We start from the raw sequence: 17,990 nt of genomic DNA, 5'->3' as shown, positions 1-17,990 counted from the left end.
AAAAGGGAACATTAAGTATTGTTAATAATAAATACAACAAATGCTTGATTACATATGTATGTACACTTCAATTCTATATTAAGGACATTTAAGGAATGTAGATACAGGAAAAAGAAAAATGTTAAATTATTTGTCAGCATTTATAATTATTTTTGTAGGGAGGAGGAGCATAAATTAAATTTTAAAAATTCTACCTGTATCAGTCTTAGACATGTTGTAAAATACCATCAATATATTATCTCATATGATGGATCAACCCCATGGCACTGAGCCTTTTCTTCCCATTTGACAAGTGAGGAAACTAAGGTTTAGAGAAGATAAATGATTTACCTGAGATTACACAGGTATTCAGTAGGAAAACTGAAAATAATGCTTGTTGGTTGTCACCATGCTCCGTATCTCTCTCCCTATAAAACAAAAACTAAGTGTGGCTACCATTCCTATTTAGGAGTAGTCATGTTTCTTTATTCACCACCAAAATCTCATTGATTCAACAAATAGAGTTGATACATATGACACTATATTAGGGATTTAGCAGAAAAAATACAAATAGCCCAAGCTGTTCCTCACAGAGTGTACATTAGGTAGATTCAATAATTAAGAATGTTTTTCTCTTTCTTTGGGAAGCCATTAAACCTATTGCCAGCCAAATGTTTTGAAATGAAGTCCAGTGTGTTGTATGCGAGTTACCCTGGTCTCTGTAACAACCTGCAGTGAAGATGTGAAGGCTGTGTGTTAGTTCATTTGCATTGCTGTAAAGGAATACCTGAGGCTGGATAACATAAAGAAAAGAGGTTTATTTTAGCTCATGGTTCTGCAGGCTGTGTAGGAAGCATGTGCCAGCATCTGCATCTGGTGAGGGCCTCAGGAGGCTTCCAATCATGGTGGAAAGCAAAGAGGGAGCAGGCACATTGCATGGTGAGAGAGGAAGCAAGAGAAAGAAGCAGAGGAGCCAGGCTGTTTTTAAACAACCAGATGTCACTTGAATTCACAGAGTGAGAACTCACTCATTATCGCAAGGACAGCACCAAGCCATTCATGAAGGCCCCATCCTGCCCCCATGACCCGAACACCTCTCACCCAGCCCCACCTCCAACGTTGGGGATTATATTCATTCAACATGAGATTTGGAGGGGGACACATTGAAACCATATCAGGCTGTATACTTGGAGCCCTGCAACCACACAGCATCCCATGAACATGACACAAAATGGGAAGCAATCAAGGGCCGCTTGTGAAACCAGCTTTTTCTATGACCCAGAAGGCACTGCCTCACCTCACATGATCAATTATAGACATCATCGTCACAGTACCATAAATGAGCAGAAACGTCACTTAACCAGGTCCCAGCTGATGGGGTGTTAAGAAAACAGAGTTCTCTTCTACCCTTACCTGGCTTGGTCCTACTGAAAAACTCTCAAGACCCTGGGCAATGTGATTTTCAGATTTACTGAGCTAGAGAGTTCATTTTAAAGTTAATGTTTTTTTCTTAATAGTTTTCACAGTGTACAGACAGAATTAAAGACCTGGAGAAACAGTTCGTAAAGCCTGATGGTGAGAATAGAGCTCGCTTCCTTCCAGGGAAAGATCTGACCGAAAAAGAAATGATCCAAAAATTAGACAAGGTAAACATTATTGCTTAAAATTGCATCTGTTAGCCCCTCGTTGATGTAGTTTCACAGATACCTATGGTACTGTTTCATGTTATGCTGACAGACCTATCCTTCATTATTCTAGTCACTAATATAGTCCTTTTGTTGTAATCTAGTCATACATTCTAAGCTTGATTTAGACACATGCCAAAAGAAGTTCCAATCCAGTGGTTTCAAGATTCCAAAGGCACCTTTCTCTCATGACCCAAAGGAGTAATTTTGGCATCTTAAATGGATTAATTTGTCTTCCTGATGGGAACACATCAGAAGAATGGTGATGTGGATGTTAGATAGAGCCGAGGGGGCCATACTCGAACTCCCAGAGGTATCTGCAGGGGCTGGGGCAGGGAAAGTCTTAACCCAGCTCTAAACACTTTCCAGAGGTATTTTGTGGAGGGTAGGGGGAGATACTGCTCTAATTAGGAAATAAGATTTTGTCTTAGATGACTTTTTTTATTCCTCTTGAAACAATTTTCAAACATAGCTGGAACTACAACTGGCCAAGAAGGAGGAGAAGCTGCTGGAGAAGGATTTCATCTATGAACAGGTCTCCAGGCTCACGGACAGGCTCTGCAGCAAAACTCAGGACTGCAAGCAGGACACACTGCTGTTAGCCAAGAAGGTAGGCCTGAGACCCTGCCTTTTGCCTTCTGCCCCTGCTCCTTTATTACCTTTTATTTTCCACAGACCGATAGATTTATTGAGAGAAGCACTGGAGAGATTAGGCTTTATGACTAGGGGAACTTAGAAAAACGAAAGGATGACTCAGAGAATTGTCCAAAATGTTTCAATCTTATTCCCTGAATTAATTCACTTCACAGTGGCAAAACCTAGGCTTTTAAATAACAGTATACAAGTTTCACTTAGCAAGGCAACTACCCAAGTATGACAGTTATTATCTTTGTATTTCATGCACAAAGTTAAATCCTTTTTAGTTCCTTTTAAGTGGAGCGCCTCACTTATCCAGTGATCTTAGTAGGGACTGCTCCAATCCAGAACTCAGCCAGAACCCAGAAATTGAAAGGGACTGTTAAAGAGAAATGCAGTCACACAACACCCAGAACAACTGCACCATGGAGGTGCCCACCAGGCACCACTAGTGAGGAAAGGCCAGGAATACAGAACCCCCTAATTTAATAAGCGTAAGAGACCAGGACGGCAGATCAGAGCCTCAGGGTCGGGGTGGGACTGCTAGAAGCTGCACTGAAAGGAGCAGCCAGCAGAGCCCCTAGAAGTCCCCCTGGACTCCCAGCATGTTGTATCCTAGTTACCCTGGTCTCTGTAACAACCTGCAATGAAGAGGTGAAGGTTGTGTATTAGTTCGTTTGCATTGCTGTAAAGGAATACCTGAGGCTGGGTAACTTATAAATAAAAGAGGTTTATTTTGGCTCATGGTTCTGCAGACTGTGCAGGAAGCATGGTGCCTGCAGGTCTTGCCAGGCTTCCTGTGGCTCTGACTCCTGCTTCCAACAAAGGTTCATTTGGGGAATTGCCCCATCAGCCTGTACACCCATTTCTGCATCATGTCCGTGCAGGCACGGGACTCACTCCTTCCTCAGTCTACCCCTACACAAGACCATTCATGCGAGGCCTTTCATGCATACCATAGAGCCATCAGAGGATTGGCCACTCACCTGGCCTCTGGGGTTCCCTGGAGCATCCCGTCAATGCAGAGAGTTTAGCCAGTCAACAGTAATTACTGAACACCTGCTACGTGCTACTCTCATGCTAGGCATGAGTTCAGAAACAAAGAGGAAGGGACACATTGTTTACACCATAGGAAGCTCATAGGGTCTAGTAGGGGGAGACAGATGAAAACAGATAACGGTAATACCCACACCAGAGACTGTGGGCTCCTGAGGGCAGCAACTGTTCCTCGTTCTTTATTTCTCCAATGCCTAGCATGTGCCAGACTCTAGAAAAACACTTCAAGGATGAGTAATAATCAGTTCTGTTCTAGAAGCACATGTGGAACACTAAACAAGAAATGATTGTAAATCTTAGACTATCTTTGCCATTTTTATTTGACTATTATGCTTCTGCTCTGATGACTTCCATGACTAGACTGATCAGGCCAGTGGCAGGTGTGCAAATCACAACTTGCCCTCACAAACTAAGGTATAAAGTTGTGAGTCGCACGTCTGCCACTGGACTGATGCTAAGGCTTAGTTAAGCTCATGCACTTTGCCTGTATTAGCATGTCTGATATTGCTTTAAATAAATGTTGCCTTCCTTCCTTTTGCAAAATGAATTTCCTTCTCTTTGGGGGAAGTCATTTTTCACTGAGGCCTGACTTATCAAAGCTGATGGCAGAGTCGCCTGGAAGGCAACAGTAATGCTAAAGAAATGTACATAGCGGCCACTTTCCATAGCCAGGAAAGCTCCAGCACAGCCGAGTCCTAGTCTAACAATTATTCTCCCCTTTCCTTTCCCTACCTTCCATGCTCTCCATTGGCTTCTTCCTCCTCCCCAGCTTTCACTGCCCCCGCTCCATTTAAAATGATAATCTCATAGTAGGCAGAACTGGAAAGTAGAAAGACATTCAGATTCCAGATCTATGATTTATCAAAAGTAGAAAATGACCTTGAGAAAGATGGATAAATGATCTTAAAACTCAGTTTGCTCATCTGTGTAATGGGTGTGATAGCCGAAGTTGTTGCAAGTATTACATAGTCGAACACATAAGTGACCTAGCCACATTCAAAAAGATTGCACATCTCCTCAAGTGTCTCACTTCTCCTAGATAGCTTATGGCGCCTCCTGCAAATTTCCCAACAGAAATGGGAGCAGAAAGTGGGAAATCTCAGTTAAGACTTGGAGCAACCCAGGATAATATGAAACTTTGTTTTCTAATTTATGGAAGAGAAGGGAAGTTGGCCAGTTACACAGACAAACACACACACTCGAGTGTGCAGTGGTTGCCATCCCATTACTGGGTATATACCCAAAGGATTATAAATCGTGCTGCTATAAAGACACATGCACACGTATGTTTATTGCCACACTATTCACAATAGCAAAGACTTAGAACCAACCGAAATGTCCATCAATGATAGACTGGATTAAGAAAATGTGGTACATATACACCATGGAATACTATGCAGCCATAAAAAAGGATGAGTTCATGTCCTTTGTAGGGACATGGATGAAGCTGGAAACCATCATTCTCAGCAAACTATCGCAAGGACAAAAAACCAAACACTGCATGTTCTCACTCATAGATGGGAACTGAACAATGAGAACACATGGACACATGAAGGGGAACACCAGGGCCTGTCATGGGGTGGGGGAAGGGATAGCATTAGGAGATATACCTAATGTAAATGATGAGTTAATGGGTGCAGCACACCAGCATGGCACATGTATACATATGTAACAAATCTGCATGTTGTGCACATGTACCCTAGAACTTAAAAGTATAATTTTAAAAAAACAGAAAAAAGAAGAAAAAAAAGTGTGCAGTGGTTGAGTGGAAAATGACTCCCCCCAAAGAAAAGGAAATTCATTTAAAAAAGGAAAGACAGCAACATTTAAAGAAACATCAGACATGCTAATTTACTCAAAGTGCATTAGCTTATCTAAGTCTTAGCATTTCTTATTTTATGAGTTAAAAGTTGTGAATTGCACCAATGCTGCTGGATTGTTCAGTCTGTTAGTGGAAGTTGTCAAAGCAGAAGCGTAGAAGTCAAATAAAAATGGCAAAACTTATGACTCACTGAAGTTTTTAGTGGTAGTCATTTTTATTCGATACATGCTTCTTAAAAATTAGTTCAGTATAGAAGAGTCATAAAAATGTATATTACCTACCATTAAGGAGGCAAAATTTGTATATAATAATCAGTTATTACATTTTCAGAGGCAGGTAAATCACTAGCAGCAACATTTTTCTAAACAGAGGTACAGATGTGACCAGATGTGTTCTATTAGGAGAGGAAGGTATTCAGCATTAGGTGTAGTATTTGGAAGCTCATTTGCATGTCCCAATTTATCCTGGTCTAAGAACAAAGAGTGAAACAAACTAAGAGTTCATTCATTCCTTCATTCAGAAAATATTGAACTTTAATTTGGGGGGGTGCCTCTTATATTCCAAGCACTGTCCTGAGCACTGGGACTATGATGATGAATAAAACAAACAGTCCTTGTCCTCATGAAGAGTACATTCTTATGGGATGACAAAAATAGCGAAATACATATATAATATCAGCAGTGAGACATGATGTGAAGAAAAAATAAGGCAAGGTAAGAGGAACTAGTGAGTGTTGCCAGGTAGCAGGTATCACCACTGAATTGCCCCACTATGGCTATCAGACTAAAAGAGTCTACCATTTATAAGACAGAGAGCTTACAGGAACTCCTAATTCCAGTTTTACTTCTTTCCTGACTCTTGAGATCTTTTTTTTCCAATTAGTCTTATCTTTTAACCGTATTAATGCTAAACAGCTGATATTAATAGGTTAAAAAAAAAAAAAAAGTCTGGTCGCAGTGGCTCGTGCCTGTAATCCCAGCACTTTGGGAGGCCAAGGCGGGTAGATTGCATGAGCTCAGGAGTTCAAGACCTGCCTAGGCAACATGGTGAGACTCCATCTCTACAAAAAATACAAAAACAAATAGCTGGGTGTGATGGTGCACACCTGTGGTCCCAGCTACTTGGGAGGCTGAGGTGGGAGGATCACTTGAGCCTCAGGGGCAGAGGTTGCAGTGAGCTGAGATCACACCACTGTGCTCCAGCCTGAGTGACAGAGTGAGACCCTGTCTCAAAACAAACGAACAAAACAAAACACTCCAGGAACAGCTCTCATTCTAAATTATTGACTAAATATTCCCCAGCTCAGCTCATGCATGTTTCTGACCTAGTAATGATGCACACCAGGAATTATGATCAATAATGCCAACATGTCAATGTGATGGTTTTCATTTAAAAAGTCATTTCAGATGCAGAACTTCTGCTGATTATCTTATATAAGCAAAGAGTAACGTTAGTTCTACCAGATTTTTTCCCCTGGATAAGTGACAAACTAATAACGTCAAATTAAACTAGAATTTAGGCATCAAGAACACTCTTGGCTGGGCACAGTGGATCATGCCTGTAATCCCAGCACTTTGGGAGGCCGAGGCAGGAAGACTGCTTGAGCCCAGGAGTTCAAAACCAGCCTTGTCAACACAGCAAGTCCCCATCGCTACAAAAATAATAAATTAGCCAACTATGGTGGTACATGGCTATAGTCCTATCTACTTAGGAGGCTGAGGCAGGAGAACTGCTTGAGCCCCGGAGTTCCAGGCTGCAGTAAGCTATGATCACACTACTATATACCAGTGTGAGCAACAGAACAAGACCTTGTCTTTATTTATTTATTTTTTTTTTTTTAAAGAACATCCCTGGCCAGGCGCGGTGGCTCACGCCTGTAATCCCAGCGCTTAGGGAGGCTGAGGCAGGCGGATCACGAGGTCAGGAGATCGAAACCATCCTGGCTAACATGGTGAAACCCCAGCGCTAATAAAAATACAAAAAAAATTAGCCGGGTATGGTGGGCACTTGTAGTCCCAGCTACTCGGGAGGCTGAGGCAGGAGAATGGCGTGAACCTAGGAGGCGGAGCTTGCAATGAGCTGAGATTGCGCTACTGCACTCCAGCCAGGGCGACAGAGCGAGACTCCGTCTCAAAAAAAAAAAAAAAAAAAAGAACATCCCTTCACCTCTCCTTCTTACCTCTTAAAAATGGGCACTAACCTATTCTCCTCAATGTTATTCACCTTGAAATCCAGTAACTAGATAAACAAATCCTTTTCTTGTTCTCTCCTCGTCCTTACTTACACAGCCAGGGTGTTCGGCTCAATATCTGCAGTCTCTTCCAGTTCTTAATTTCTGTGAATTCCAAGTTAGACCCTCCTTCCTTCAGACAAAAATGCACCCCGCCATTATAGACAGCCAGCAGCCTGCCATTTTAAGTCTTTGTGGACTGTATACATAGACTAAGCCTTGGGCTCTTTAATTCTAGATGAATGGCTATCAAAGAAGGATCAAAAATGCAACTGAGAAAATGATGGCTCTTGTTGCTGAGCTGTCCATGAAACAAGCCCTAACCATTGAACTCCAAAAGGAAGTCAGGGAGAAAGAAGACTTCATCTTCACTTGCAATTCCAGGATAGAAAAAGGTCTGCCACTCAATAAGGAAATTGAGAAAGAATGGTTGAAAGTCCTTCGAGATGAAGAAATGCATGCCTTGGCCATCGCTGAAAAGTCTCAGGTAGGCTTTGGCTCCTGTATTGCATTTCTAAAGGGTGCCAGCAGGGGTTGCATTCAGGCGGTCAGTTATCCCACAGTATAAGAAAAATTTCCCCACTCTACCACACACAGTCCCAACAGTCATTAGAAGTGTATTTAAGATATTCTATGATAAGTCAAAGTGCAGTAATCCAGAGTGCCACAATACTCACTGAAGAACACTTAGCAAGCACAGGGCCCACCCCATAGCCTTACATCCTGGGCTGCCGAGGCTGAACATCATGGCCTTCCACCAGCATAGCGATGACCAGGCTGGCACTGGCCTTGTCCGTAAGTCTCCAATCTCTGTCTTGGCACCTCTGCTCAGACCACATCTGACTGTTCCATGTTCATCTCCTGTGGCCTCCACAGCATACAGTGAGGCCTCCACCCACATTTTAGTTGCCATGCCTTCTGCAGATGCTTGATGTACATCATAGGCCTCAGCGCCACCCCTTTCTTTTCCCACCTTAGGCCTCTGGCCTAAGACTAGGTCTATTACTGACTCCCCCTGCAAGTTAGATAGCAGATCTTCTGTCTACCCCCATGACCTGTCAATATTCTTAGACTGGAATTAGGCATCTCTTTCCAAGGAGTCTACATCCTCCAGATGTACAACTCACTCAGATTGCCAAGTGGATATCACTGAAAGGGTCCCTATTTGCTCCTGAACTCAAGACAAAACTGCATTCAGAACACACTAGGAATACCTGAGCACAAGTGTAAATTACATGATTTATAATTTCTACACCACCTGGGACTGTTCCTTTCAGGGCATTCAGATTTTACCTGTGGTGTCCCACTGCCATTTATTAGAGGGCTTTTCAGTGCAGTAAGTGATTACTCTATTTTCCAGAGGCACAGACAAAATCTTGAAAACGTTGAGGCTCAGGGCAAAGCTGGTGACCATTTTCCTCCTCTGGTTCCACTTTACTGCTCTATCTCTTCCATTGTAACATTTGCTCACCAATGACTTACCAAAGGAAATATGTTGCTCTGCCTTTGTCAAAGACAGGGAAATAATTAGTGCTTGATGACAGATATTGAGGTGGAAACATAGTTAAGACCCACAATGCAGTCTTTGAAAAACACTAGACTCCAGGATTAATGTGATGCTTAAGCAATACAGCCCATTCCAATGAGGTGTGGGTGTGTGTGTGTGGTGTGATTCCACCCTCTTACCCTAAACCCCAGGAATAATGTGATGCTGAAGCAATACAGCCCATGCCAATGGGAGGTGTGTGTGTGTGTGTGTGTGTGTGTGTGTGTGTGTGTGGTGTGATTCTACCCTCCTACCCCTCCCATCCCTTTGGGGAGTATCAGCTAGCACGGTCAAAGACTGTCCAGACCAGCTGTGTCTTTTGGGACCTAAGGATAAAGTGACTTCACCAGAGTTTTCAGAGAACTGAAAAGGAAAAATCATTCTTTGCAGGAGTTCTTGGAAGCAGATAATCGCCAGCTGCCCAGTGGTGTTTACACAACTGCAGAGCAGCGTCCGAATGCCTACATCCCAGAAGCAGATGCCACTCTTCCTTTGCCAAAACCTTATGGTGCTTTGGCTCCTTTTAAACCCAGTGAACCTGGAGCCAATATGAGGCACATAAGGAAACCTGTTATAAAGCCAGTTGAAATCTGAATATGTGAACAAATCCAGGCCTCTCAAGGAAAGGACTTCAACCAGGCTTCCTTGTACCCACAGGTGAAAAATGTGAGCATAATACTTCTAATATTATTGATAAGTAAGGTAACCACAATTAGCAACAGAGTACAACAGGGTTTCTATTTACCCACCAACTACTATACCTTTCATGACGTTGAATGGGACACATAACTGTCCTACATTTATGTCAAAGTATATATTTGAATTGCTTATATTTTCTTTTTCACTCTTTATATTGAGTACATTCCAGAAATTTGTAGTAGGCAAGGTGCTATAAAAATGCACTAAAAATAAATCTGTTCTCAATGAAGTACAGAAATGGACAGAGTGGTCTTTGTTTATTAAAGAAAAAACAAATACTGTTCAATATACACACTTTAAAAAGAAAGAATGGCTATTTGAAAAGGAAAATACCTCAAGTATTGCAAAGGCATAACTCACTTTGTTGAATAAGAAGTAGCACTTAATCTTGGTAAATCTAAATTACGTAAAGTAGTGAAGCTTATCATGGCTTTTTGCATTTTTTTCATTTTATTTTTTTGACAAATAATAATTGTACCTACTCATGGGGTACATACTGAAGTTTCAATACATATAATGTATAGTGATCAGATCAGGGTAATTAGCATATACATTCAAACTTTATCATTTCATTGTGTTGGGAATATTCAATAACCTCCTAGCTATTTGAAACTGTATATTGTTACCTATAGTCATCCTACAGTGGTATAGGACATAGGACTTTTTCCACCTATTTCACTGTAATTTTGTGCCTATTAACAAATCTACCCCTATTCCTTCCTTTCCTCATCCTTTCCCTTAACCTTCCCAGCCTCTTATATCCGCTGTTCTACTTTTAGCTTCCACATGAGTGAGAACAATTTTTAGCTTCCACATATGAGTGAGAGCATGTGGTGGTTAACTTTCTGTACCTGGCTTATTTCAACGAACATAATGTCCTCCAGTTCCTTTCATGTTGCCACGAATGACAGGATTTCGTTCTTTTTTGTGGCTGAATAGTATTCCGTTGTGTATGTGCATATGTGTGTGTGTGTGTGTGTGTGTGTAGCTCCCATTTTCTTTATCCATTTATCTGTTGTTGGACAGACACCTAGGCTGATTTCATGTCTTGCCTATTGTGAATAGCACTGCAGTAAACATGGGGGTGCAGATGTCTCTTCAATATTCTGATTTCCTTTCCTCTGGATAAATTTCCAGTAGGGAGATTGTTGGATCATATGTTCGTTCTATTTGTAGTTTTCTGAGGAACTTCCATATCATTCTTCATAGTGACTGCACTAGTTTACATTCTCACCAACAGTGTATATAAGAGCTCCCTTTTCTCTGCATCCTTACCAGCATTTGTTATTTTTTAACTTTTTGGTAATAGCTATTGTAATTGGGGTGAGATGATACCTCATCATGTTTTTTTTAATTGCTATTTCCCTGATGATTAGTGATGTTGAGCGTTTCTTCATATACCTGTTGGCCATTTGTATGTCTTTTGAGAAATGTCTGTTCAGGTCATTTGCCCATTTTTAAGTCAGATTGTTGTTTTTGTAGTGTTTTTTGATGTTAAGATATTTGAGTCCCTTATTTATTCTGAATATGAATCCCCTATTGGATGAGTAGTGTGCAACTATTTTCTTTGATTCTGTAGGTTGTCTTCACTCTGTTGTTTCCTTTGCTGTGCAGAAGGTTTTTTAGTTTGACGTAATCTCATTTGTTTATTTTTGCTTTTGTTGCCTGTGTTTTGAGGTCTTATTCATAAAATATTTTCTCAGGCCAATGTCCTGAAGCATTTCTCCTATGTTTTCTTCCAGTAGTTTTATGGTTTGGGGTGCTATATTTAGGTCTTTGATCATTTTGAGTTGATTTTTAAATAGGGTGAGTAGTAGGGAACTAGTTTCATTCTTCTGCATATGGACCTCCAGTTTCCCCAGCACCATTTATTATAGAGACTGTCCTTTTCCCAATAAGTATTCTTGGAACCTTTGTCAAAAATCAGTTGTCTATAGATATATGGATGAATTTCTTGATTCTCTATTTTGTTCCATTGGTCTATGTATCTGTTTTTATCCCAGTGTCATGCTGTTTTGGTTACTAGAGCTTTGTAGTATATTTAAGATGGGTAGTGTGATACCTCCAGCTTTGTTCATTTTGTTCAGGATTGCTTTGGCTATTTGGGGTCTTTTGTGGTTACATACAAATTTTAAGATTGTTTTTCCTATTTTTCTGAAGAATGCCATTAGTATTTTGATAGTGACTACAATCAATCTGTTGATTGCTTTGGGTAGTACTGTCATTTTGTTTTGTTTTATCTATTTTATTTTATTTTATTTTATTTTATTTATTTTGGGAGACAGAGTCTCACTCTATCACCCAGGCTGGAGTGCAGTGACATGATCTCAGCTCACTGCAGCCTCCACCTCCAGGGCTCAAGTGATCCTCCCACCTCAGCCTCCTGAGTAGCTGGGACTACAGGTGCATACCACCACACCCAGCTAATATTTTTATTTTTTGTAGAGATGGAGTCTCACTAGGTGACCTAGGCTGCTCTCAAACTCCTGGCCTCACGCAGTCCTCCTGCCTCAGCCTCCAAAAAGTGCTAGGATTATAAGTATGAGCCACCACATCCAGCCAGAATGGCTATTATTAAAAAGTCACACACAAAAAAAAGATGTTGGTAAGGTTGCAGGAAAAAGGGAATGCTTAACACTGCTGGTGGGAATGTAAAATTAGTTCAACCACTTCGGAAAGAACTAAAAACAGAACTACCATTTAACCCAGCAATCCCATTACTGGGTATATATACCCAAGGAAAATAAATTGTTCTACCAAAAGGACATGTGCACTTGTACATTCATCAAAGCACTATTCACAATAGCAAAGACATGGAATCAACCTAGATGCCCATTAACACTGGACTGGATAAAGAAAATGTGATACATATACACCATGGAATACAGCCATAAAAAGGAACAAAATCACATTCTTTGCAGCAACATGGATGCAGTTGGAGGCCACTGACCTAAGCAAATCTGAAGCAGAAAACCAAATAACTCATGTTCTCACTTAAATGTGGGAGCTAAACAATGAGTACACATGGATATAAAGATGGAAACGACAGACTATTGGGGAGAAGAGGGGGGCGGGGAGAGTTGAAAAACTATCTGTTGGGTACTATGCCCACTACCTGGATGATGGGATCATTTGTACCTCAAACTTCAGCATTACATGATTTACCCATGTAAGAAAAAATCTTCTTTAAAGGTTCAGTAGAATTCAGCAATGATGCCATCTGGATTTTTCTTTGTTGGAAGACTACTTTATTTTATATATTTTATTTTATTATTTTATTGTTTTGAGACAGAGTCTCGCTCTGTCACCCAGACTGTAGTGCAGTGGCCAAATCTTGGCTCACTGTAACCTCTGCCTCCCAGGTTCAAGTGATTCTCCTGCCTCAGCCTCCCAAGTAGCTGGGATTATAAGCATGCACTACCATGCCTGGCTAATTTTTGGAATTTTTAGTAGAGATGGGTTTTTGCCAGGCTGGTCTCAAACTCCTGGCCCTGAGTGATCCACCTGCCTTGGCCTCCCAAGGTGCTGGGATTACAGGTGTGGAAGACGTTTTATTACTGATTTAATCTAATTGCTTGGTATTGATCTGTTCAGGTTTTCTATTTCTTCCCAATTCAACCTTGGTAGATTGTATATGTCAAGGAGTTTATTCACTTCCTCTAGGTTTTCTAACTTGACGTATAGTACAAAGCACCCTGGAATTATTTTTTGTGTCTGTTGTGACATCCCCTTTTTTGCTTCTGATTTCATTTATTTGGGTCTTCTCTCTTTTTTCCTTAGTCTAGCTAATGGTTTGTTGAATGTGTTTATTCTTTCAGAAAACCAACTTCTTGTTTTCTTGATCTTTTGTATTTTTTTACTCTCAATTTCATTTATTTCTGCTCTAATCTTTATTATTTCTCTCTTCCTACAATTTTGACTTTGATTTGTTCTTGATTTTCTAGTTGCTTGAGGTATATCATTAGGTTATTTGAAATCTTTCTAGTTTTTTCATGTTAAGTATTTGTTGCTATAAACTTGCTTCTCACTACTGCTTTTGCTGTGTCCCATACGTTTTGGCATGTTGTGTTTCCATTTTCATTTGTTCCAAAGAATTTTTAAATTTCTTCCTTAATTTCTTTCTTCTTCATTTTGGTCATTCAGGAACATGTTGTTTAATTTCCATGTATTTGTATAGTTTCAAATGTTCTCGTTATTTATGTCTAGTTTTATTCCATTATGGTCAAATATTTGATATGATTTTGATTTAAAAAATAAATTTGGATGCCAGGCAAGGTGGCTCACACCTATAATCCCAGCACTTTGGGAGGCCGAGGCAGGTGGATCACTTGAGGTCAGGAGTTTGAGACAAGCCTGGCCAACATGGTGAAACCCCGTCTCTACTAAAAATATGAAAATTAGCTGGCCATGGTGGCGCATGCCTGTAGTTTCAGCTACTTGGGAGGTTGAGGCAGGAGAATGGCTTGAACCCAGGTGACAGAGGTTGCAGTGAGCCAAGATCACACCGTTGCACTTCAGCCTGGGCAACAGAGTGAGACTCCATCTCAAAAAAGTCTCCATCTCAAAAAAAGGTCTCTTCTTTTGAGACTTGTTTTATTTCTAACCTATGGTCAGTCCTGAAGAATGTTTCATGTGGTGATGAAAAGATTGTGTATCCTGTATTTCACCTGTTGGGTGAAATGTTCTGTAAATGTCTGTTAGGTCCATTTGGCCCATGATATGGTTTAAATCCAGTTTTTCTTTGTTGATTTTCTATATAGATTATCTGTTCAGCACTGAGAATGAGGTGTTGAAATCTCCAACTATTATTGTATTGGGGTCTATCACTCCTTTTAGCTCTTAATATTTTCTTTATATATCTGAGTGCTCTGGTGGTGGGTGCATATATATTTATAATTGTTCTATTGCTGAATTGATCCCTTTATTAGTATATAATGGTCTTCTCTGTCTCTTTTTACAGCTTTTGACTTGAAGTTTGTCTTGTCTCATATAAGTATAGCTACTCCTGCTCACTTTTGGTTTTCATGTGCTTGAAATATCTTTTTCTATCCCTTCACTTTCAGTCTATGTGTGTCTTTACAAGTGAGGTGAGTTTCTTGTAGGCAGCATATAGTTAGGTGTTGGTTTGCTTTAATCCAATTAGCCACTTGACATATTTTATTTTTTAATTATAATTTTATTTAATTTTTCCATAAGTTATTGGGGTACAAATGGTATTTGGTTACAGGAATAAGTTCTTTAGTGGTGATTTGTGAGATCCTGGTGCACCCATCACCCAAGCAGTATACACTGCACCATATATGTTTTCTTTTATCCCTCGCCCCCTCCCACTCTTCCCCCCAAGTCACCTAAGTCCATTGTATCATTCTTATGCCTTTGCGTCCTCATAGCTTAGTTCCCACATATCATTGAGAACATATGATGTTTGGGTTTCCATTCCTGAGTTACTTTACTTAGAATAATAGTCTCCGGTCTCATCTAGGTCATTGCAAATGCTATTAATTCATTCCCTTTTATGGCTGAGTAGTATTCCATTTGTGTGTGTGTGTGTGTGTGTGTGTGTGTGTGTATAGATAGATATATAGATATAGATCACAGTTTCTTTATCCACTCATTGATTGATGGGCATTTGGGTTGGTTCCATGATTTTGCCATTGGGAATTATGCTGCTATAAACATGCATGTGCAAGTATCTTTTTCGAATAATGACTTTGTTTCCTCTACGTAGATACCCAGAAGTGGGATTGTTGGATCAAATGGTAGTTCTATTTTTAGTTCTTTAAGGAATCTCCACACTGTTTTCCATAGTGGTTGTACTAGTTTACATTCCCACCAGCAGTGTAGGTGGGATTCCCTGATCGCCAAATCCATGCCAGCATCTACTGTTTTTTTATTTTTTTGATTATGGCCATTCTTTCAGGAGTAAGGTGGTATCACATTGTGGTTTTGATTTGGATTTCCCTGATCATTAGTGATGCTGAGCATTTTTTCATATGTTTGTTGGCCATTTGTATATCTTCTTTTGAGAATTGTCTGTTTGTGGCCTTAGCCTGCTTTTTGATGGGATTGTTTTTTTCTTGCTGATTTGTTTGAGTTTGTTGTAGATTCTGGTTATTAGTCCTTTGTCAGATGTACAGATTGTGAAGATTTTCTCCCACTCTGTGGGTTGTCTGTTTACTCTGCTGACTGTTCCTTTTGCATGCAAAAGCTCTTTAGTTTAATTAGGTCCCAGCTATTTATCTTTGTTTTTATTGCATTTTTCTTTTGGGGGTTTTGGTCATGAAATCCTTGCCTAAGCCAATGTCTAGAAGGGTTTTTCCAATGTTATGTTTTAGAATTTTTATAGTTTCAGGTCTTAGGTTTAAGTCCTTAACCCACCTTGAGTTGATTTTTGTAAAAGGTGAGAAATGAGGATCCACTTTTATTCTCCTACATGTGGCTAGCCAATTATCCCAGCACCATTTGTTGAAAAGGGTGCCCTTTCCCCACTTTGTTTTTGTTTGCTTTGTCAAAGATCAGTTGGCTGTAAGTATTTGGGTTTATTTCTGTGTTCTCCGTTCTGTTCTATTGGTCTATGTGCCTATTTTTATGCCAGTACCATGGTGTTTTGGTGACTGTGGCCTTAGAGTATAGTTTGAAATCAGGTAATATGATGCCTTCAGATTTGCACTTTTTGCTTAGTCTTGCTTTGGCTCTGCGGGCTCTTTTTTGGTTCCATGTGAATTTTAGAATTGTTTTTTCTAACTCTGTGAAGAATGATGGTGGCTTTTTGATGGGGATTGCATTGAATTTGTGGATTGCTTTTGGCAGTATGGTCATTTTGACAATATTGATTCTACCCATCCATGAGCATGGGATTTGTTTCCATTTGTATTGTCTATGATTTCTTTCAGCAGTGTTTTGTAGTTTTCCTTGTAGAGGTCTTTCAACTCCTTTGTTAGGTATATTCCTAAGTATTTTTTTTTTTTGCAGCTATTATAAAAGGGATTGAGTTCTCAATTTGATTCTCAGCTTGGTTGCTGTTGGTGTATAGAAGAGCTACTGATTTGTGGACATTAATCTTGTATCTGGAAACTTTGCTGAATTATTTTATCAGTTCTAGGAGCTTTCTGGAGGAGTCTTTAGGGTTTTCAAGGTAAACAATCATATTGTTAGCAAACAGTGACAGTATGACTTCCTCTTTACCAATTTGGATACCCTTTATTTCTTTTGTCTGATTGCTCTGGCTAGGACTTCCAGTACTATGTTGAAGAAGAGTGGTGAGAGTGGGCATTCTTGTCTTGTTCCAGTTCTCAGAGGGAATGCTTTCAACTTTTCCCCATTCAGTATTATGTTGGCTGTGGGTTTGTCATAGATGGCTTTTATTACATTAAGGTACGTCCCTTGTATGCCGATTTTGCAAAAGATTTTAATCATAAAGCGATGCTGGATTTTGTCAAATGCTTTTTCTGCACCTGTTGAGATGATCGTGTAATATTTCTTTTTAATTCTGTTTATGTGGTATATCACATTTACTGGCTTGCATATGTTAAACCATCCCTGCAACCCTGGTATGAAACCTACTTGATTATGGTGGATTCTGTTTTTGATATCTTGTGGATTTGGTTAGCGAGTATTTTGTTAAGGATTTTAGCATCTAAGTTCATCAAGGATATTGGTCTGTAGTTTTTTTTTGTTTTTTTTTGGTTTTTTTTTTTTTGTTTTTTTTTTGGTTGTGTCCTTTCCTGGTTTTGGTATTAGGGTGATGCTGGCTTCATAGAATGAATTAGGGAGAGTTCTTTCTTTCTCTATCCTATGGAATAGTGTCAAAAGGATTGGTACCAATTCTTCTCTGAATGTCTGGTAGAATTCTGCTGTGAATCCATCTGGTACTGCACTTTTTTGTGTGGGTAATTTTTTTTTGACAGAGTTTCACTCTGTTGCCCAGGCTGGAGTGCAGTGGCATGATCTCAGCTCACTGCAACTTCTGCCTCCTGGGTTCAAGCAATTCTCCTGCCTGAGCCTCCAGAGTAGCTGGGACTACAGGCATGTGCCACCACACTCAGTTAATTTTTGTATATTTAGTAGAGACAGGGTTTTGCCACATTGGCCAGGCTGGTCTCGAACTCCTGACCTCAAGTGATCCACCTGCCTCGGCCTCCCAAAGCGCTGGGATTACAGGCATGAGCCACCATGCCCGGCCTTTTGTTGGTAATTTTTTAATTACCATTTCCATCTCGCTGCTTGTTATTGGTCTGTTCAGGGTGTCTAATTCTTCCTGATTTAAGCCAAGAAGGTTGTATTTTTCCAAGAATTTATCTATCTCTTCTATGTTTTCTAGTTTATGTGCGTAAAGGT

At 40.1% G+C, this 17,990-nt stretch overlaps 2 protein-coding genes across 11 annotated transcripts in view; one reads left to right on the top strand and one right to left on the bottom strand.

The window, feature by feature from the left end:
* CCDC146 (coiled-coil domain containing 146) overlaps positions 1-9,882 on the top strand; it is a 172,122-nt gene extending 162,240 nt beyond the window's left edge. For all 7 annotated transcript variants that reach the window (XM_031012923.3, XM_055392522.2, XM_055392521.2 and 4 more), the window contains 4 exons: positions 1,497-1,625; positions 2,137-2,274; positions 7,647-7,895; positions 9,345-9,882. In XM_031012923.3, the coding sequence (XP_030868783.2) occupies positions 1,497-1,625; positions 2,137-2,274; positions 7,647-7,895; positions 9,345-9,548 (720 nt within the window). In that variant the 3' untranslated portion in view covers positions 9,549-9,882. The remainder of the gene's footprint in view (positions 1-1,496; positions 1,626-2,136; positions 2,275-7,646; positions 7,896-9,344) is intronic.
* Positions 1-17,990, bottom strand: part of GSAP (gamma-secretase activating protein) — a 146,754-nt gene that overhangs the window by 14,888 nt on the left and 113,876 nt on the right. The window lies entirely within an intron of this gene.

This window comes from Gorilla gorilla, chromosome 6 (genome assembly GCF_029281585.2).
Source record: "Gorilla gorilla gorilla isolate KB3781 chromosome 6, NHGRI_mGorGor1-v2.1_pri, whole genome shotgun sequence".
In the NCBI taxonomy this organism is placed as follows: Eukaryota; Metazoa; Chordata; class Mammalia; order Primates; family Hominidae; genus Gorilla; species Gorilla gorilla.
The sequence above is the reverse complement of the archived record's forward strand: the minus strand, read 5'-3'. Positions and strand labels throughout refer to the sequence as shown.